At 45.8% G+C, this 22,388-nt stretch overlaps 1 protein-coding gene across 4 annotated transcripts in view; it reads right to left on the reverse strand.

Moving 5' to 3' along the window:
* Positions 1 to 1,074: 1,074 nt before the first annotated feature.
* etaa1a (ETAA1 activator of ATR kinase a) overlaps positions 1,075 to 22,388 on the reverse strand; it is a 30,118-nt gene continuing 8,804 nt past the window's right edge. The window contains exons 2-6 of one of the 4 annotated variants that reach the window (XM_078405672.1): positions 19,194 to 19,331; positions 16,493 to 16,569; positions 12,536 to 12,636; positions 4,837 to 7,034; positions 1,075 to 2,660 (exon numbers count right to left, since the gene is read on the reverse strand). In XM_078405672.1, coding sequence (XP_078261798.1) covers positions 2,533 to 2,660; positions 4,837 to 7,034; positions 12,536 to 12,636; positions 16,493 to 16,569; positions 19,194 to 19,331 — 2,642 coding nt within the window. In that variant the 3' untranslated portion in view covers positions 1,075 to 2,532. Of the gene's footprint in view, positions 2,661 to 4,836; positions 7,035 to 12,535; positions 12,637 to 14,395; positions 14,493 to 16,492; positions 16,570 to 19,193; positions 19,332 to 22,388 lie in introns of those variants that run through there. The other 3 variants (XM_078405673.1, XM_078405674.1, XM_078405675.1) reach the window with 3 other exon arrangements.

The raw sequence follows: 22,388 nt of genomic DNA on the forward strand, positions 1-22,388 counted from the left end.
GCCAATTCACTGGATGAATTTAAAAGAGAGTTAGATAGAGCTCTAGGGGCTAGTGGAATCAAGGGATATGGGGAGAAGGCAGGCACAGGTGGATGATCAGCCATGATGACAAGAATGGCGGTGCTGGCTTGAAGGGCCAAATGGCCTCCTCCTGCACTTATTTTCTATGTTTAATTGCAACCACTCAGCTTTTCTATCATTTCTCTGCTGGCCTATAACATAAACGGTGTAATTAATTGCTAAGAAATTTAAGCTTTTAAGATTAACATGAAACTGGAACACCATCCTGCTCATCAGCAAGTTGAGGAACTTACAGATCACTCAACATTGTGCTTTTCACACTGGATTCATTTAAGAATAGTTTCACTGCATCTTAAATTAGAAGCATGGTCCCCAAATAACAGCAGGGAATAAAAACAATGTCGCACAACTTTCAGAATGGTGTCACGGATTACAGGGAGAAGGGGGTTAGGAGGGAGAGATAGATCAGCCATGATTGAATGGCGAAGTAGACTCGATGGGCCGAATGGCCTAATTCTGCTCCTATCGCTTGTGATCTTATGAACTTTATGACAGAAAATCTTCACAGTTTTGCAATATAGATTGCCACAATCTTGTCAGGCGCTCAACCAAATACAGAAAGTTAACTTAGCGGGTCAGGTAGCATCTCTGGAGAGAAGGAATGGGTGACGTTTCGGGTTGAGATCCTTCTTCAGACTGACCAACTGATCAGACTGATTCTGTATGAAGAAGGGTCTCAACCTGAAACGTCACCCATTCATTCTCTCCCGAGATGCTGCCTGACCCGCTGAGTTACTCCAGCATTTTGTGTCCACCTTCGATTTAGAACAGCATCTGCAGTTTTTTATTTCCTACACAAAGTTAACCATTCCTTTAGGAACCGTCTGTGTATGGGCTAAAATGCAAGGTGCATTAGTTTGCCATTTTAAAATACTAAATGACTCCTTCGATTTTTTCTTTATTAGATGTCTAGACTCTTAAGTTAAAAAAACTCAAGGTATACATAAACACTTACATATGTACACTTGCCAAGGTATTATCGTTCCGCTGAAACTTACTGCAAGGAATAATGCTGCAGAGTTGGATCATTGCAATAGCTCTCTGACCACTCCAAGACTTAGACTGCAAACATTAGCCACACAGTGCACACAAAAGAAACCCCAAACTGTATCAAATTTAACTAAAAAGGCACATACAAAGCACTACAAGAATCTCACCGAGTTTTTGAATTAAATAATGCACTGGCCAGAGTCAAGAATATTTTAATTAAATGCCCGTGTTTTGAGGTAGATTTTAAAAAGATAACAAAAGGTTTGTGATAAAACATTGATGTGGTAAAATTTACAGGGCATTATCACAGTCACGTAGAGGTGAACACATTAAAAAATATCACGACGGCTTTATTCTCAAGACAACCTGAACACGATGGTTGTTGTATCTGTGTATAGAAGCTGACCTTTCATTGTGCTCAAATGTAAATGAACAAAAAACAGAGACCTGCTTGTGTTTTCTTGCAGCCACTCAAATGAACCTAATGTAGCTTTTGCCATCGTGTGCCTTGCACGGAGCTTTCTGATCTCCGCGATTCTGCACACCTTTCAGGGAGAGTAGCTACAGCGTTAAAAAAAAAAGAAATCTCGAATGGCGTACTTGGAAATTTCGCAACTTAAAACAGCAAGAAGAAAATAAAACCGTTCACATATTTGCAGAGTCCCCTCAGGATGGCATACCATTCACACCAAGAATGGACCTCTTGGAAGCCCTTCATTCGAAAAACAAACGACATAAATTAAACGAGGATAAACTATTTAAATAATACATAGTGCAGCTCACAGTTTGCATTTTATTCAGAGAAGATGCTGAGAGAAGATGCTGGTGTCCCCAGTTCAAATTTTGATTGGGACTTCAAGGGAACTGGAGATAAGACACACAATGCTGGAGTAACTCAGCGGGGCAGGCAGCATCTCTGGGGAGAAGGGATGGGTCAAGGCACTTCTTCAGACTCTCTCCTCAAGGGAACTGGAATTGGGCACTGTTTCTGGAAACGTCTCAAGTCAGATTTTCAATAAAACTCCCGGCCGAGACTAATGCGTACAGACCAGGGCAGTTCCCATTTCATGGCGTCTTGGTCAAGTGGACGTTTCTCAGGGGGGTAGCAGCGGGGAATCTTTAGTCCTTGATTGAAAGTTTTCTCCGGCTCGTGAGTGACTCCCGCATCCTGTATCGTGAGTCGTACTCGCGAGCTTAAACGCTGGGCTCGGAGCGCACGCAAGGGAAGCAACGAGTAGAAAAGAGGGCTGTGGGGAAAAGCTGAGACTTCCAATCATGATGTTATCAGGAGGGGTGGTACAAAGTCCTCCTGAGTAAGAGAACTTCCCAGTGCTTCCGCTTAGTAATCTGCCTCCATTTATCCGCCGGGCCGAAGCCCATTTACCGTGCCGCGCCGCCACTTTCCTCGCAAGGGCTAATATCTTCGTTACTTTCCTCTCATAAAGAGCCATCGTTTGGAGATCACACGGCTGACGGGTGGCTGCAGCTGCCTTGTGTTTTCATCTTCCTCCGAGCGAGTGCCGCCTGCTTCTTTCTCTCGATCTCCAGCAGAGAACACTTTGCCGATGGCCTGCCCGCCACTTCACCAACTGCACAAATCAAACACAGGGAAAGCATCAGTCATTGAGAAGGATAACAGCTTTTGTGCAGCTTTCCCTGCATCGCTCACCAGCCACAGACGGACAGTTGTAAGGCGGAGAGTCACAGGTCTGGATCAGTGCGGGTGTCAGGGGTTTATGGGTAGAAGGCAGGAGAGTGGGGTTAGGAGGGAGAGATAGATCAGCCATGATTGAATGGCGGAGTAGACCTGATGGGCCGAATGGCCATAGTCTGCTCCTATCACTTGTGAAGTTTCAATTTTTTCTCATCGGAATTTTGAAAAATGGTTAAGTTGGACACAGAGTGCTGGAATAACGCAGCAAATTAGACAGCATCTGTGGAGAACATGGATAGGTGACGTTTCATAGAGTGCTGGAGTAACTCAGCGGGTCAGGCAGCATCTGTGGAGAACATGGATAGGTGACGTTTCACAGAGTGCTGGAGTAACTCAGCGGGTCAGGCAGCATCTGTGGAGAACATGGATAGGTGACGTTTCAGAGTCAGGGGAGAGGAAAGCTAGAGGGATGAAAAGGTACAGAACACATCAGAGCTGGCACCGCTGGCCAAGGAGCCCACAATGGTCCATTGTTGGCTGTGGGAGTGGTGGTAATGAAAGGATATGAACAGTGAAACTAGCAGGACAAGTAGGTTGGGGAAAGACAGAGAAAGGGAAATGATCAGTTGTTGTGGATCACCAGAAATAATTATTTGCCAGGAATCACATTTCAAGACAGATTAAGTTGAGACAATTTGTGAATAACCATTATATGGAATCACTGAAGTTAGTTTTACTGACTTTCTTCCTCAATAATCCTAAACCAGCCTGGCATCTGAACAAACTACACAACAGCCGGTATGCAAAGTGCTGCAGCTGGTAGAGCTGCTGCCTCACGACAGCAAGGCGGCACAGTGGCGCAGCGGTAGAGCTGCTACCTGACGACAGCAGGGCGGTGCAGCGGGTAGAGCTGCTGCCTCACGGCGCCAGAGACCCCGATTCCACCCCGACTACGGGCGCTGTCTGTGCAGAGTTTGCACGTTCTCCCCGTGACCTGCGTGGGTTTTCTCCGAGATCTTCGGTTTCCTCCCACATTCCAAAGATGTGCAGGTTTGTAGGTTAATTGGCTTGGTATACAATGTTTAAAAACTTGTCCCTAGTGTGTGTAGGATAGTGTTAGTGTGCGGGGATCGCTGGTCGGTGCGGACACGGTGGGCCGAAAGGGCCTGTTTCCGCGCTGTATCTCTAAACTAAACTAAACTAAACTGAGGTAGACACAAAATGCTGGAGTAACTCAGCTGGTCAGGCAACATCTCTGGAGAGAAGGAGTGGGTGACGTTTCGGGTCGGGACTCTTCTTCTGTCTGTCTGAAGGGTCTCGACCAGCGGGGATCGCTGGTCGGCGCGGTCTCGGTGGGCCTAGTGTGTGTAGAGTAGTGTTAGTGTGCGGGGATCGCTGGTCGGCGTGGTCTCGGTGGGCCGAAGGGCCAGTTTCCTCGCTGTATCTCTAAACTAAACTAAACTCAGTTCGCGTCTCTGGAGAACGTGGATAGTCGATGTTCACTACTCAAAAGGTTATAAGTGATAGGAGTAGAATTAGGTCATTCGGCCCATCAAGTCTACTCCGCCATTCACCAATGGCTGATCTATCTCTCCCTCCGATCCCCATTCTCCTGCCTTCTCCCCATAACCTCTGACACCTGTGACATCTGTCTGAAGAATGGTCCTGACCCGAAACGTCACCTATCCGTGTTCTCCAGAGATGCTGCCTGACCCGCTGAGTTACTCCAGCACTTTGTGAAACGTCACCTATCCGTGTTCTCCACAGATGCTGCCTGACCCGCTGAGTTACTCCAGCACTTTGTCCATTATTTTGTTGTATTAAACCAGCATCTACAGTTCTTTGTATCTACAGCTTACTATTTGTGTTGTTAACTCAGGAAATATCCCTGTTGAAACAACATTTGAGATCAGTGTGTAGGAAGGAATTGTAGAGGTTCGACACCAAAGGCAGGAGTAACTCAGAGTGTCAGGCAGCATCTCTGGAGAAAAGGAATAGGTCACGTTTCGGGTCGAGACCCTTCCTCAGACTGGAAACAATATTCCATTAAAGAGTGACAATTACAATTGACTAAACGTTAGTGTTAAATGTTGAAAACTACACAATCTCACCACCTTTGAGCACTAAAGTGGAGTCTGAAAAATGCCTCTTGAGTGCTGGTGCTGGGCTCCAGGTGGCTTTAGTGCTGGGAGCTGACTGAACACATCTCTCCGTGGGCCATGCTGCACGATCTCCGTTGCCAAAAGCCTTCTCGCACTGCGCGGCGTGGCTGCCCAGAATACCAGTCAGGGGCAAAGTCGTGATCTTGCTGAAGGTGAACCTGGGGGTTCTGGCGATGCCCGCGGCGCCCTGCGCTCTGGGAGCGTGAGGAGCAGCGTTCCCGCTGGACGTTTGCACGCTCTGCCCAGCGCCAGCGCTCGCTGCGGCCGGAGACGGCGGCGGTTTTGAAGCGTCGGTGGAATTTCTCCAACCAGTCACAGAAGGTAATCCGTTAAAGTTCACGCTGCACACCTTGGACGTATTTGTCAAAACGTTACCTTGGACGCTGCCTGCAGAATTCAAATGGTGGCTTTGTGTAGATGGCGTAGCTGTGGTACATACCGTACAAATCAGATCTGGTGACCCAGGCTGAGGGCTCAACGCAGGTAAGGCATTCTGTTTTGCTGCAAACTGTCCCCGATCCCTGGAGCAGATTTTTCTTTCTGGGATAACAAAGGTTTGATTTTGGTTGAAGTGTTTTTGCTGGCCATTCAGCTGGTTTCTGAGCATGTTGCCCGTTAATCTCCGGTTGCCGCTTGCTCCTTTCGTTTCTACCGTTCCAGCGGGCAAGGTGGGGCCAGAACTCTGGTGTTCAATCAGCTTTTCCACGTCATCGCACATGCGGTTTAGATCATCATCACTGGTTTCCCACAGACTGTCCGACTCAGGGAACATGTCCTGGATTTCACTGTAGAACTCTGCGTCGTTCCAGTCGTCGGGGGCAAAGGGAGAGAGGCGGCCCCGTGCCTCTGCAGCCTGCGCCGAGCCTGCACCGGACGCTTTCTCAGCCCTCGGCCCTCCAGCCCAGCTCCATTCTGCAAGCCCCGCACCGTCCCAGCAAGCCGGCTTCTGTGACCCAAGAGTGCTCCTCTGTGCACTCCCATCGCACCACGTCGCCCGTTCAAACGGCGTGGCACTAGTCAAGGAAGACAATGCCCTCACTGGCGCTTGAAGGGCACCCCGTTGAGGTGTTGAAACATCAGAATTACCACAGTCCCTCTTAAGTACTGTATTGACCGCACTTTTAAAGTCTTTCCTCGGCTGGCACTTTGCGCCAGCTTGCTCCTCGGTCAGCTTACTGCAGGCTTTGCTTTGCAGTGTGAAAGTAATCCTCGACTTTGGCCTTTCAGACCCCTGCCCAAATGGGAAGCTCTTTGCTGCCGACTCTTTGACATTGGGTGTGCTGGTAGAAGATTGCATCAGTGATACAGACGGTGCTGTTGGAGGATCGCCCTGTGGTTTGTTTGCATTATCCACGTGGTTTGTAAGGTTTTGCCCGGCACCAAGCGAGGCCTGGCTTCTGGTGCCAGCGTGGCCCAGCTCGGGGAGTTGGGTCATTTGCTGTATAAACGAGTCGTCTTCCATCCAGTCGTCAAACCCGTCGTCGGACGGCGCCGATCCAGGCGCGCACACTGCGGCCGCTCTGCCTTTCGAGGGAGCGTCGGTCCCCTCACCAAAACCCGCAGCGGAATCTCCACAAACCAGCTTCTTGTCGTTGGTTGCCTTGCCAGAGAGACGGCCTCTGTCTGGTGGATCCACTACAATTGGCGCAGATTCTTGGGGAATGTTCTTGTGTTTCAGGGCAGTTGTGGCAGTGGTGCTTACACCTTTGCCAGCGTTTCCTTTCACGGGCGTCCAGGCAGCTTTGGCCACATGAGAGGGCTCTAACTTTGGGCCTGAGCTTTCATCTCCTGAGAGGCCCTGACTTAAGGGGTGGCTGGCATGCTGAGTAGGCCCATCAAACAAGGCATTGACAGCAGCTTCAGCCTCCAGATCCAGCGACCTCTGGCTGCTACTCTGCCTCGATCTCAGACGGGCCCCGCTTCTGTTGTCTTCAACTGGCTCAGCGATTCTGGTCTGGCCTACGATTCCCAGCGATGAAATGTCAAGGGTTGCCTGCTTCGTGCGTAGTGTTTGTTCTGACTCTTCATTATCCAGAAACTCGCTCACTTCACCGACTTCGTGACCGTAGCTAACATCCTGTTCTACCATATTCCGGTCAAATTCCTTTGCCAACTTCATCAGTTCTTCATCTGTGCTCCTTTGAATTCTGAAATGAGTAAAAAATTTGAGAATTTCTCGCATTTTTTGAAAACATACTTTAATGCAGGAAATGCAGATGCTGGTTTAAACCGAAGATGGACACAAAATGCTGGAGTAACTCAGCGGGTCAGGCAGCATCTATGGAGAGAAGGAATGGGTGACGTTTTGGGTCGAGACCCCTCTTCAGACTGAGTTCAGAGTTTAGTTTAGTTTAGAGATACAGAGGGCGGAAACAGGCCCTTCGGCCCACCGAGTTTGCACCAACCAGCAATCCCCACACACTAACACAATCCTACACACATTGGGGACAATTTACTTTTATACCAAGCCGATTAACCTACAAACCTGCACGTCTTTGGAGTGTGGGAGGAAACCGAAGATCTCGGAGAAAACCCACGCAGGTCACGGGGAGAACGTACAAACTCCACACAGACAGCACCCGTAGTCGGGATGGAACCCGGGTCTCCGGCGCGGTGAGGCAGCAACTCTACCGCTGCGCCACCGTGACCACCCTTGTTGGACTTCCTTTTCCTTTCAAGCATAAAATCTGTGGGTATTCATTTTTATTCTTATTTTAAAGGCATTTGCAAAACCTCAGCAGTAATTAGCGGTAATCAATATGCTACACTGCTTTCATGACAGAAAGCATAGTAAGAAGGCTAGATTGATAACAGGTGTTCGTACATCCAATAGTGTGGTTTTGGTAAACCTTGACAGAATACCAGAATTAATGTAAATTAAGTACCAGATCAAATTATCCTGAAAAAATTAGATTATAATAAATTGAGCTGGAATCTTTCACAAGATCATGGAATGTTCAAGAATGCAAGAAGGCCCCTTTGCCGTCTTAGTTTAATGCAAGATATTTAGTAGAAGATAAACTCTGCAGTTTTCTGCTGAATGTTAACAACACAAAGTCAAGGAATTAATAAACGGGCGCAGAGCAATAAAGTGGCATTTGTTTTAACCTTAACAAAAAAAATCACACAGACTGTCAAATTGAAAATGTTTACTTTCCTTGTGTAATACTTCATGCAAGGGGAACTAATCCACACAAAATGAAATTAAGGCCACAAGATTTGCACAAAGACCTTAATAATGCGATGAATGACAGAATAAAACCTAAATAAAATATAGACACAAAATACTGGAGCAACTCAGAGGGACAGGCGGCATCTCTGGAGTGAAGGGAAAGATGACGTTTCGGGTCGAGACCCTTCTTCAGGCCCGAGTTACTTCAGCATTTTGTCTCTATCTTCAGGGTAAACCAGCATCTGCAGTTCCTTCCTACATAAAAGGTACGTATAAGGAACATCAGCATGCACACTTAAGGCAGACGATTTAGCAACATGCAAACCACTCACTTTAAACATTGAACATGGAAAAGGTACAGCACAGGAAAAGGCCCTTTGGCCCAGAAGATCTGTGCTGAACATGATGCCAAGCTAGTCTAATCCATGATCCATATCTGACCGTCCCTGCCTATCCATGTGCCAATCTAAAAGCCTCTTAAATGTCTCTATTAAATTAGCATCCACCACCACTACTCCTCCTGTCATGCAGTGATACAGTGTGGAAACAGGCCCTTCGGCCCAACTTGCCCACACTGGCCAACATGACCCAACTACACTAGTCCCACCTTCCTGCGCTTGGTCCATATCCCTCCAAACCTGTCCTATCCATGTATCTGCCTGACTGTTTCTTAAAGGTTGGAATAGTCCCAGCCTCAACTACCTCCTCTGGCAGCTTGTTCCATACACCCACCACCCTTTGTGTGAAAATGTTACCCCTCAGATTCCTATTAAATCTTTCCCCCTTCACCTTGAACCTGTGTCCTCTGGTCCTCGATTCCCCTACTCTGGGTAAGAGTACTCTGTGCATCTACCCGATCTATTCCTCTCATGATTTTATACACATCGTATTCCAGGCACCCACCACCACACATCTCCTTTAAACTTTGTCCCTTTATTCTTAAAGCTATGCCCTCCAGTCTTTTGCATTTGCGCTCTGGGTGAAAGTTCGGTTTAGTTTATTGTCACGTGTACTGGGGTACAGTGAAAAGCTTTTGTTGCGTGCTATCCAGTCAGCGGAAAGACTGTACATGATTACAATCGAGCCGTACACAGTGTACGGATACATGATAAGGGAATAACATTCAGTGCAAGGTAAAGCCGGTAAAGTCCGATCACAGATAGTCCGAGGGTCACAGATGAGGTGGATAGAAGTTCTGACTATCTGACCTTATGGGGAAAATGTCCTTACCATGGATTAACGCATCTAAACAGATCTACAAGACTCAATTCTGTAGATCTGAAGGTTCAAATTTTAAAAAAAAGTTTTCTTTTAATAAAAGTCGTAAGAAATTGTTTTTTTCCAAATGCTGATTATTGTACCCAAAGTCACAAAGCACAACGACTGAGCTTAGAACGGCCATGAATTTCAGAGATTGATAAACCGACTGGAGCAGAATTAAACATTGATAATAGTTACACACAAATGCACCAAGTCATAAAGCAGTTAACGTTGTCAACAAGTTGAGACTTTTGTTTCTAATTCAAAATATCTCCAGGGGTTTTAGTTAAACTTGATTAGTCACCCAATGATGTCATTCTCCGCCTCAATCCCCCAGGAAACTTGAGTAAATAAAGGTCAGACTGCCCCAGCGAGAAATTCAATCCGAAAGTTCACACAGTGATTTATATGACGCTAAGAATTTTTGAATTAGCTTTGTGAATGGGCTATTTCAGGGTATTACTCAAGACCACTGCGAGGGCTGACGTTCATTAATAATGTTATCAATTCTGAATGCTACATACATTGTGATGATGGAAAGCCAAGCCCAAGTATTTTCAACAGATTTTGGCACAGATTCTTAATCAAGAGCTCTCAAGTGTGAATGAATCTTGGAATTTATTCTAACAGTGTGTTAGGCTGTCATGCGTTGATCCATGTTAAAGGCAGGAGAAAAGGTTCCCGATGTTGGGGGAGTCCAGAACCAGGGGGGGGGTCACACAGTTTAAGAATAAGGGGTCGGCAATTTAGGGCTGAAACGAGGAAAAACGTTTTCACCCAGAGAATTGTGAATCTGTGGAATTCTCTGCCACAGAAGGCAGTGGAGGCCGATTCCCTGGATGTTTTCAAGAGAGAGTTAGATTCACCTCTTAGGGCTAACGGAATCAAGGGATATGGGGAGAAAGCAGGAACGGGGTACTGATTTTGGATGATCAGCCGTGATCATATTGAATGGCGGTGCTGGCTCGAAGGGCCGAATGGCCTCCTCCTGCAACTATTTATTTTCTATGTTTCTATTAGACATTTTCTGGTTACCGGTTCTGTTTATATCTCGAACCTCGTGAACAATCGGAAATAATGGATCCTTTTCTTTTGAATGCATTAAATTGATTTGACTTTCTTTAAGTTTATATCAGAAAATAGTACTCTATCATCATTTTTTTTTCCCTATACAACCTACAAGCTCAAATACAGTATAATCCTTTAGACTTTTGACACACAGTGCGGAAACAGGCTCATTGGCCCACCGTGTCCGCGCCGACCAGCGATCCCCGCACACTAACACTATCCTACACACACCAGGGACAAATTACAATTTTACCGACATCAATTAACCTACAAACCTGTACTTCTTTGGAGTGTGGGAGGAAACTGGGGCACCCGGAGAAAACCCACGCAGGTCACGGGGAGAATGTACAGACTCCATACAGACAGCACCCTTAGTCAAGGAATGTAGGAAAATAACTGCAGATGCTGGTACAAATCGAAGGTATTACAAAATGCTGGAGTAACTCAGCGGGTCAGGTAGAATCTCAGGAGAGAAGGAATGAGAGACCCTTGGTCTCGACCCGAAATGTCACTCATTCCTTCTCTCCCGAGATGCTACCTGACCCGTTGAGTTACTCCAGCATTTTGTGAAACCTGTGTGCCCTTAGTCAAGATCGGAGTGCACTTCAGTTAGCCAACCTGACCACTCAGTCTGAAGATGGGTCTCGACGCAAAACGTCACCCATTCCTTCTCTCCCGAGATGCTGCCTGACCTGCTGAGTTACTCCAGCTTCGATTTTAACCAGCATCTGCTGTGTTTTTCCTACACATCCTGACCATCCCCACTCTCCACCACAGATGCACAGAGGACGCAGACTGCACCATTTACCTAACACGCAGCAGTTACTCATCTCGACTGCTCCGACTGTGCCTCCCAATCTCGACACCGCCATTGCAGAAGTTGGAAGTCATGTTGCAGTTGTATAAGACGTTAGTGAGACCGCATTTAGAGTATTGTGTTCAGTTCTGGGCACCATGTTATAGGAAAGATGTTGTCAACCGTGAAAGGGTTCAAAGAAGACTTACGAGGATGTTGCCAGGACTAGAGGGTGTGAGCAACAGGGAGAGGTTGAGTAGGCTGGGTCTCTATTGCACGGAGCGCAGGAGGATGAGGGGAGATCTTATAGAGGTGCATAAAATCATGAGGGGAATAGATCGGGTAGATGCACAGAGTCCCTTGCTCAGAGTAGGGGAAACAGAGGACCAGAGGACATAGGTTCAAGGTGAAGGGGAAAAGATTTAATAGGAATCCGAGGGGTAACTTTTTCACACAGAGGGTGGTGGGTGTATGGAACAAGCTGCCAGAGGTAGTTGAGGCTGGGACTATCCCAAAGTTTAAGAAAAAGTTAGACAGGTACATGGATAGGACAGGTTTGGAGGGATATGGACCAAGCGCGGGCAGGTGGGACTAGTGTAGCTGGGACATGTTGGCTGGTGTGGGCAAGTTGGGCTGAAGGGCCTGTTTCCACGCCGTATCACTGTATGACTCTACGGTTTCAGCAATTTAAGGCAAAGCCTCAATATATTCCGAAAGGCAATAAATGCCAGCTCACATCAACCCACAAAATGAAAAGATTTTTGGATATTTGTTTAAAAATGCCTGCAAAGTAGTTACTTTAAAAGTAATTTTTAAAAAAACTTTAGATACAGTGCGAAACAGGCCCTTTGCCCCACCAAGTCCGCACCAACCAGCGATCCCTGCACACTAACACTACGGTACATACACTAGGGACAATTTTATTTGTACACTTATACCAAGCCAAGTAAGCTACAAACCTGTACATCTTTGGAGTGTGGGAGGAAACCGAGGATCTTGGAGAAAACGCAAGCAGGTCACGGGGAAAACGTACAAACTCGTACAGACAGCACCCGTAGTTTGGATGGAACCCGGGTCTCTGGCGCTGTGAGGCAGCAACTCTACCGCTGTGCCACCATGCTGCTCTGAAATTAGATTTAGAGATACAGCGCGGAAACAGGCCCTTCGGCCCACTGGGTCCACGCCATCCAGCGATCCCCACACATTAACACTATCCTACACACATTGGGACAATTTTTTTAAAACATTTGCCCAGCCAATTAACCTACATACCTGTACGTCTTTGGAGTGTACATCTTATTCTACAAGAAATGTTAATTCAATCTCTTCAAAGACTGAAGAATTGTGCGTACCTTGAATTATATGCTTTGATCCTTTCTGGAAATGAAAGCGCTGGACTACACTGGATTGCGTCCTCTCCCAGCCACATGTTCAGAGACCCTTCAGACGATTGCTGTTCATCCAAAAAACAAATACCAATTACCAATCATCAACACGCATATTTTCAACTTAAAAAAAGAAATCAGGAAATTAGATTTGACCAGGCACATGAATATGACAGGCTTGGAGGGACAGATGGATAGGACAGGTTTCATCATTCTGAAAAAGGGTCTCAACCCGAAATGTCACCCATTCCTTCTCTCCAGAGATGCTGCCTGGCCCGCTGAGTTACTCCAGCATTTTGTGTCTATTTTCGGATTAAACCAGCATCTGCAGTTCCTTTCTGCACACGTTTAGAGGGATATGGCCAAACGCAGGCAGGTGGGACTAGCGCAGATGGGGCTATGTTGGCTGGTGTGGGCAAGTTGGGCCGAAGGGCCTGTTTCCATGCTGTAAGACTGTATGACTCTAAAAGTGAAAAAAAGCACTCAAATATGAATTTCACTTGGGAGGAATCTTTATTTTCGAAGGAGAGATTAAATTGCATTAAAAAATAGACTATTTCAGAAAATGCTAGGAATATTCACTTAGACAGCATATGCTTATGCAGAAACAAGTGATAATGTTTCAGGCCAGAACTTAAAGTTGGAGATGCAACTTTATGGACTTATATTTAGTTACCATTTTACATTCCCGATGAAAGGTTTTGAAACATTAACTCTGTCCCTCAAGGGATATGGGGAGAAAGCCGGAACGGGGTACTGATTTTGGATGATCAGCCATGATCATATTGAATGGCGTTGCTGTCTCGAAGGGCCGAATGGTCTACTCTTGCACTTATTTTCTATGTTTCTATCTTTCTCTCCCTCCACATATGTTGCCTGAGCTACTGAGTATTTTCACATTCTATTTCAAGAGTCAAGTGTTTTATTGTCATGTGTCCCAGGCAGAATAGAATTCTTATTTGCAGTAGCACAACAGAATATGTAAACGTTGTACTCTGATTCAGATTTTATTTCAGATTTTGAGAATCTGTAGGACACTGTCTTTTCAATTTCATTCACAAATATTCATCCTTTGCTAACGAACACGCACACAAAATGACAAACTTGTGTAGGAAGGAACTGCAGATGCTGGCTTACACCGAAGAGAGACACAAAATGCTGGAGTAACTCAGCGGGACAGGCAGCATCTCTGGAGAGAAGGAATGGGAGACGTTTCGTGTCGAGACCCTTCTTCAGATTCTTCAAATTTTTCTTCATAATGTTGAACATGTACAGATGCTCCCCGACTAACGATGCCTCGACTTAACGATATTTTGACTTTACAATGGTGCAAGCGCTGGGCAAGGGCAGCGACCCACAGCTCGCTCCGGCCACGTGATCAGGTGTATTCAATGCATTTCCACGTACGATATTTCCGGTTTGCGATGGGTACTTCGAAACGTAACCCCATTGTAAGTTGAGAAGCACCTGTACATTGCACAGATTTTGATACTTAACAAGAACGTTGTAAATCTGTGGAATTCTCTGCCTCAGAAGGCAGTGGAGGCCAATGCTTTCAAGAGAGAGTTAGATAGAGCTCTTAAGGATAGCGGAGTCAGGGGGTATGGGGAGAGGGCAGGAACGGGGTACTGATTGAGAATGATCAGCCATGATCACAGTGAATGGCGGTGTTGGCTCGAAGGGCCGAATGGCCTACTCCTGCACCTATTATCTATTGTCTATAACTACAGAAGCGGGAAACTCGTGTAGAACACAATGCGCTGGAGTAACTCCGTGCCTATTAAGATGTGATAAGTAACCTGGACAGAGCTGTTTACAGGTGCTTACGGTGTTTCAACTTGCGATAGTTTGACTTTGCGATGGTGCAAACGGCAGCGACCCGTAGCGATCCGCCGCTCGCTTCCGGCCACGTGATCGCGCGTATTACAATGCATCTCGACTTACGACACTTTCGGTTTGCGATGGGTTTCTCGGAACGGAACCCCATCGGAAGCTGAGGAGCGTCTGTATATTAAATACAAAATAACAATTTTTTTTAAAAGGCAATCTGAATTTCATTTTCTCCACTGCAATAACTTTTAATCAAGTGCCAAATTAATTTATTTATCAATTATTGGTAAACTGCATTCAGCAGTGAAATTATTCATTAAAAAATAGAAGATTAAATTTTCAACGGTGCAAACTTTGCTGATGATTTATCGTGTTAATGAACGAGTTTGGTAATAACCCAACATCAGCATTCTCTCTAGTTCATAGCTCATCTTCTGACTGGACTGTCATAGAGTCATGCAGTGTGGAAACAGGCCCTTCGGCCCAACTTATCCACACCGGCCAACATGTCCCATCTTCACTAGTCCAACCTGCCTGCACTTGGTCCATATCCCTCCAAACCTGTCCTATCCATGTACCTGTCTAACTGTTTCTTAGAAGTTGGGATAGTCCCAGCCTCAACTACCTCCTCTGGCAGCTCATTCCATACACCCACCACCCTTTGTGTGAAAAGGTTAGCCCTCAGATTCTAATAGACAATAGGTGCAGGAGGAGGCCATTCGGCCCTTCGAGCCAGCACCACCATTCAATGTGATCATGGCTGTTCACTCCTATTAAATCTTTTCCCCGTCACCTTGAACCTATCTCCTCTGGTCCTCGATTCATTTACTCTGGGCAAGAGACTCTGTGCATCTACCCAATCTATTCCTCCCTTGTCAATAAAGATCACAGACAACTACTGGACGGGACCCATTTCATGTTTCTAACTATCTATAAAATTTCGATAGGACTTTAGAAAGTAAATGTGGCGAAATATTGTGCATAAGTGAAAAATTAGTCACCAGTGAACACTACACATTTCAGAGCTTTTGTTTTTGAGGCAATGAAACAGGCCATTTGGCCCGCCATGTCCTCGCCGACCACCGATCACCCGTTCACACTGGTTCCATATTATCCCACTTACTCATCCACTCCCTTACACACAACAGGCATTTTACACAGGGCCAATTAACCTACAAACCTGCACGTCTTTGGGATGTGGAGGAAACCGGTGCACCCGGAGAAAACCCACGCACTCACATGGAGAACGTGCGAACTCCACATAGATCGCACCAAAGGTCGGGAGCAGACATGGGTTCTTTGGTGCCGAGAGGCAGATGTTTTATCAGCTGCACCACTGTGCCGTTTATTTAGCCAGTGAATGGAACTTGGCCTTCGATAAATATGAAGGGAGAAAATTGTAGATTATGTTGGCAGAACAGAATGAAATAGAAATCGAATGAAATAGAATCTTTAGTCAGAGGGTGGTGAATCCGTGGAATTCTTTGCCATAGACGGCTGTGGAGGCCAAGTCAGTGGATATTTTTAAGGTAGAGATAGCTAGATTCTTGAATAGTACGCGTGTCAGGGGTTATGGGGAGAAGGCTGGAGAATGGGGTTAGGAGGAGGAGATAGATCAGCCATGATTGAATAGCTGAGTAGACTTGATGGACCGAATGGCCTAATTCTGCTCTGATCACGTTATGACCGCATGACAAAGAGGATCATGTGCAGCACCAACATCAGCGTAAACCAGGTGGGCTGAACAGCTTATTTGTGCGTGATTCAAGAGTTTGTGCAAAACTAGCATTGTTTTTGAAAAAAAGCACTTGTATAGGTACTCCTCAACTTACGATGGGGTTGCGTTCTGAGAAACCCATCGGAGACCGAAAATATCGTAAGTGGAAATGCATTGAATACACGTGATCACGTGGCCGGAAGCGAGCGGCGGCTCGCTACGGATCGCTGGCGTTTGCACCATCGCAAAGTCGAAGCATCGTAGGCTGGGGAGCACCTGTAAACTTTGATGCACCAATTTCGGGTTTAGTCTAACACTCTGCGAACAATGAAAAGGTTTCAGATCTGCCACAGTCGGTTGACGAAACACTTGGCTACCTGAGGAGCAATACGATTAACAACGTCAGATATTTCCACCGCACGCTGAGAAGGTCCACATGTCTTCTTTCCATTGCCTGTGTGACAAAAGGTGAGGGGCTAAATTAACTTTTGTTCATGAAGATATATTTCGTGTCAATAAAGACCAAACTGACTCGAGAAGGAAATAAACTATTTGTTACTTTTTACAAGCAAATTGATTGTGAATATTTCTTGTTTGCAAAGAATTATAAATTGGGGAGAAGGCAGGAGAATGGAGTTAGGAGAGAGAGATAGATCAGCCATGATTGAATGGCGGAGTAGACTTGATGGGCCAAAAGGCCGAATTCTGTTCCTATCACTTATGAACATGAACAAACGCCTGATTATCAATTTGATGACCTTGAAATTATACAAGATATATGGAGGCCAAATGCTCAATATCTCATTGATGCTGTGAAATATTTCAGCAGAGATGTTAGTCATTTCACAGTGAAGCAAGGTTGCCATGTTACATTGAATAAACAAAGTGCATACTTTTCCATCCTGAAATGGAATCATAATCATACTTTATTAGCCAAGTACGTTTTGCAACATACGAGGAATTTGTTTTGCCACATAAGGTACATTTTTCCCCAGTAAGACCTATTGAAAGCTAACAACAAAAACATTTCCTTTAAGTTGTGTGCAATAAAAGCTGGCCAGCTAAGGTAAAAGGATAGTTGGAGTACAGCGTGCATTTGGAGTTTGGCGCGCAGTTCTGGTCACCCCATTACAGGAAGGATGTGGAGGCTTTGGTACAGGTGCAGAGGAGGCTTACCAGAATGCTACCCCAATTAGTGGAGTATTAGCTATAGAGAGCGGTTGGACAGACTTGGTTTGCTTTGTCTGGAACGCCTGAGGTTGTGGGGAGACATAATAGAAGTCTATAAAATTATGAGAGGCATAGATAGGGTCGACAGTCAGAACCTTTTTTCCAAGAATTACAAAATCAAATACGAGAGGGCATAGATTTAAGGTGGAAGGGACCAAGTTTAAAGATCATAAGTGATAGGAGTAGAATTAGGCCATTCGGCTCATCAAGTCCACTCCGCCATTCAATCATGGCTGATCTATCTCTCCCTCATAACCCCAATCTCCTGCCTCCCCATAACCTCTGGCACAAGGGATATGTGTGAAGCAAGGTTTTTTCCCCACAGAGAGTGGTGGGTGCCTGGAACCTGCTGCTGGGGGCGGTGGTTGAAGCAGATACGATCCAAATAGCCACAGCCTCAGAATTATAGGACGTTCCTATAAGAAGGATTTGAGGAGGAATTTCTTTAGTCAAAGGGTGGTGAATCTGTGGAATTCTTTGCCACAGAAGGCTGTAGAGGCCGTCAATGGGTATTTTGTAAGATAGAATCTTGATTAGTACTGGTGTCAGAGGTTAGGGGGAGAAGGCAGGAGAATGGGGTTAGAAGGGAGGGTTGATCAGCTATGATTGAATGGTAGAGTAGACTTGATGGGCCGAATGGCTTCATTCTGCTCCTGTCACGTATGACCCTATGACCTTATAAACCTTTCCTATCCTATCTATCTGCCCAAATGTCATTGAAATGTTGTTATAGTCGCTGCCTCCTCTGGCAGTTTGTTCCATACACCCACCACCCTCTGTGTGGAAAAGTTGCTCCTCAGGTTCCTATTAAATCTTTCCCTACAAGCTTTGTGTAATGTTACAAATTAAATCTTAAGATGTCATCAGGTCATAAGGAATATGAGTAGAATTAGGCCATTCGGCCCATCAAGTCTACTCTGCCATTCAATCATGAAGTAAGTTTTTTTTCCCCACAGAGAGTGGTGGGTGCCTGGATGGGTGGGTGCTGGGGGTTGTGGTTGAAGCAGATACGATCCACTTAGATTTCTCGATAGGCATAAAGATATGCAGGGAACAGTGATATGGATTGTGTGCAGGCAGATAAAGACTTGGCTTGTATTCACTGGAGTTTAGAAGGATGAGAGGGGATCTTATAGAGGCATATAAAATTATGAAAGGACTGGACAAGCTAGATGCAGGAAAAATGTTGGGGGAGTCCAGAACCAGGGGCCAGTCTAAAAATAAAGGGGGAAGGCCATTTAAAACTGAGGTGAGGAGAAACTTTTTCACCCAGAGAGTTGTGAATTTGTGGAATTCTCTGCCACCGAAGGCGGTGGAGGCCAATTCACTGGATGAATTTAAAAGAGAGTTAGATAGAGCTCTTGGGGCTAGTGGAATCAAGGGATATGGGGAGAAGGAAGGCACGGGTTACTGATTGTGGATGATCAGCCATGATCACAATGAATGGCGGTGCTGGCTCAAAGGGGCAAATGGCCTCCTGCTGCACCTATTTTCTATGTTTCTATAACAGTTGGTTTTGGCATCATGTTCAGCACAGACATTTTGGGCCAAAGGGCCTGTTCTTGTGCTCTACTGGTCCATGTTCCGTGTAACAACGTTGAACGTACACATTGCATAGTTCTTGATACTTAGCAAGACAAGTATGATGAACAAGCTGGGCAGATTTGTTAATATTGAATGACTGAAGATCTACAGATGGTGAAATTGGAGGCAATAAAATGGGGGAGGCCAGTCGATGAGAAAAAAAGATAAAGGCAGAGAAAATGCATAATGAAACAAAGATCATTAACTAAAAGAAGGTAGGATTTCTCAAATCTCAATCATATAATTGATAACTTGCTACTTTACCCAATTTAAATGTGGTTGGAGAATGCTGATCCCAATAAATGTCTTGCTGTAACTCGGAGTCATTACCAGGAGATTCGAGATTCGGATTGGGCTGCGGCTTTCTTAATATCCTTTTCGGAGTTTTATATGGCGGTATTTCTGGAAGATAAAATGTAACTAGATGTAAATACAACTATAAATAAAAACTTTTAGGAAATTCAATCTTTCCAACACTAATTTTCTCTCTTTAATTTTAAGGGCGGCACGGGTAGCGCAGCGGTAGAGTTGCTGCCTTACAGCGCCGGAGACCCGAGTTCGATCCCGAATACGGGTGCTGACTGTACGGAGTTTGTACGTTCTCCCTGTGACTTTTCTCAGAGATCCTCGGTTTCCTCCCACATTTCAAAGACGTACAAGTTTGTAGGTTAATTGGTTTGGTGTATGTGTAAATTGTCCCTAGTGTGTGTGGGTGTGTTAATGTGCGGGGATAGCTGGTTGGCGCGGAGTCAGTGGGCTGTATCTCTAAATTAAACTCAACTAAACTGGATCCAAGGTACAACAATGAATGCTTCAAAGTGAATTATTTTCAACCTCAATTTAACACGCAAAATAAATAAGCCTCCATTGGTAACATTGTTCTTTACATATGCTTCTTCATCTGGTGAATGTAGAATACATTGTTAATTCCTAACTAATGAAAAACAAATAGAAATTTTACCACATCCAAGGAGAAATTCAGTTCAGAATTTTAAGTTACTACGACCAATCATTGGAATGAAACTGTTTTCTGTTCACAAAATAGTTAATTATATTTGAATACTTTGCCATGAAGAAATATTCAAACAAACCTGAATTGAAGAGGAATTCTTTCAGTCATTGGTTTTAAAATCTATTCCCATGCACTCCCTGAAGGCTTAATTACACCCATGGGGTCCCCTGATTATTTCTCCCTCATGTGTGTGACGTTAGTTCATCCCGGCCATGAAAGAAGCAGAAGTATATACAAAACGAATGTTAAAACCCAAATGGGGAAGTGAAAGTAGATCGTAATCCCAGACCTAACTGCCATTCAACAGATTGTCAACTAAATCATAAACTAATGCAGGAATTTTTTTCCCGATGTTGGCGGAGTCCAGAACCAGGGGTCACACAGTTTAAGAATAAGGGGTCGGCCCAGAGCTGCCAACCTTGTCAAACCAAAAAATGGAACACAGATGGCAAAAAAAAAGGGATTTTTAGTGGAAAAAAAGTGTTTTTTTTCCTTCGGCCCCTCGCCGCTCATGCTGGCCCTCCAGCCCTGCTCCCCACTCAAGTCAAGTCAAGTTTATTTGTCACGTACACATACACGATGTGCAGTGAAATGAAAGTGGCAATGCCTGCGGATTGTGCACAGTTACAGCATATAAATTAAAGTTAATACAGAGAAGACAAAATTTAGTCCCTGGAGTTATCAGTCCTGATGGCCTGTGGGAAGAAACTCCGTCTCATCCTCTCTGTTTTCACAGCGTGACAGCGGAGGCGTTTGCCTGACCCTAGCAGCTGGAACAGTCCGTTGCTGGGGTGGTAGGGGTCCCCCATAATGTTGCTGGCTCTGGATCTGCACCTCCTGATGTATAGGTCCTGCAGGGGGGCGAGTGTAGTTCCCATGGTGCGTTCTGCCGAACGCACTACTCTCCGCAGGGTCTTCCTGTCCTGGGCAGAGCTGTTCCCAAACCAGACTGTGATGTTGCCGGACAGGATGCTCTCTACAGCCCCAGAGTAGAAGCAATGAAGGATCCTCGCCTTCTCCACCAGCCGTGGTCCGCTTCCACTTGGTCGGCGCTCAACGCCTCGTGGCTAGGGCCGCCGAGCAGAGCCGTGGCCTGGTCCTCCACCTCGGCTCCCAGCGCCCGGCCCAGCTCTTGCTGCTGCTCGGCCAATGCCACCGATCGGCTTCTCCCTGGTCCTCTTCCTCCTCCTCTTCGAGCTCGACACTCCGCTCCTCGTCTTCACCGCCTCCTCCTCCAAGACCATCGAGCCCTTCCTCCCTGGGCCCTTCGCCCTCAGGCGGGTCGCCCACCTCCAGCGCTCGCTGCTTCTGCCCCTGCAGACCCTCGGCTCGGGTTCTTCCCGCTGCTCCTCTCCCAGCTCGCTCAATCCCGTCCTTTCCTCCTCCTCCTCCTCTTCTCCCCCGGCTAGCCGGTCAGTTGGCCCCCTGTTTCTCGGCCTTGCTCTCCTGCCTCGTTTCCTGGCTGCGTTTCCCCTTCTCCCACCGGCTGGCCAGACGTCTTCCCAGCTGCTTCTTGCGTCTAGGGCTTGGCAGCCCTTCTCCTGGTTCCTCTTCCTCCGCCAGATCCTCCAGCTTCTTCACAAAAATTGTCCTTTTGGCGGCTTTTTAAAGGTAAGAATGTACCTGTTGCATGTGTTGCTAGTGTATGCTGGAAGATGCCATGTCCTCCAGATGGCTTGAACGACTCCGTGCGTCATGCACTTTGACCTTACATGCAATCCCCCAATACATGGACATACGATCAGAATTTCAAAAAAACGTGTTTTACTAAGAAAAATCGTACTGCCATAATTATCTCAAAAAAACGCAATAAATATGTCAAAAACGTAATGGTTGGCAGCTCTGTAGACCTTTTAGGACTGAGATGAGGAAAATATTTTTCACCCAGAGAGTTGTGAATCTGTGGAATTCTCTGCCACAGAAGGCAGTGGAGGCCGATTCACAGGATGTTTTCAAGAGAGAGTTAGATTTAGCTCTTAGGGCTAACGGAATCAAGGGATATGGGGAGAAAGCAGGAACGGGGTACTGATTTTAGATGATCAGCCATGATCATATTGAATGGCGGTGCTGGCTCAAAGGGCCGAATGGCCTACTCCTGCACATATTTTTCCTATGTTTCTTTGCAAACACAGGGTAGGACAGGACTAACCAATTTTCACTTCTGCCTTCACAGTACAGCAAGGAAAGTCAGCTCACAACTGAGCCATCATTGTTTCCTGAACTGTTACAGAAAACCTGCATCTTCTAAAGAATGTTCATGTCCACATGGAATTGACTCTGCTTTAAATTACCCGTAACATTGAACTGTTACTTTCCCATATGTTGCTTAACTTGAGGAACCAGACAATTCAATTTTTTGAAAGCATGAAAATGACTCTAATTACATTTTGGTCTGTTTTTATATCGGAATATCAGCAACTCAGCATTACCGTCCTGCATTAAGAACA

Source organism: Rhinoraja longicauda, chromosome 9 (genome assembly GCF_053455715.1).
Source record: "Rhinoraja longicauda isolate Sanriku21f chromosome 9, sRhiLon1.1, whole genome shotgun sequence".
Taxonomy (NCBI): domain Eukaryota; kingdom Metazoa; phylum Chordata; class Chondrichthyes; order Rajiformes; family Arhynchobatidae; genus Rhinoraja; species Rhinoraja longicauda.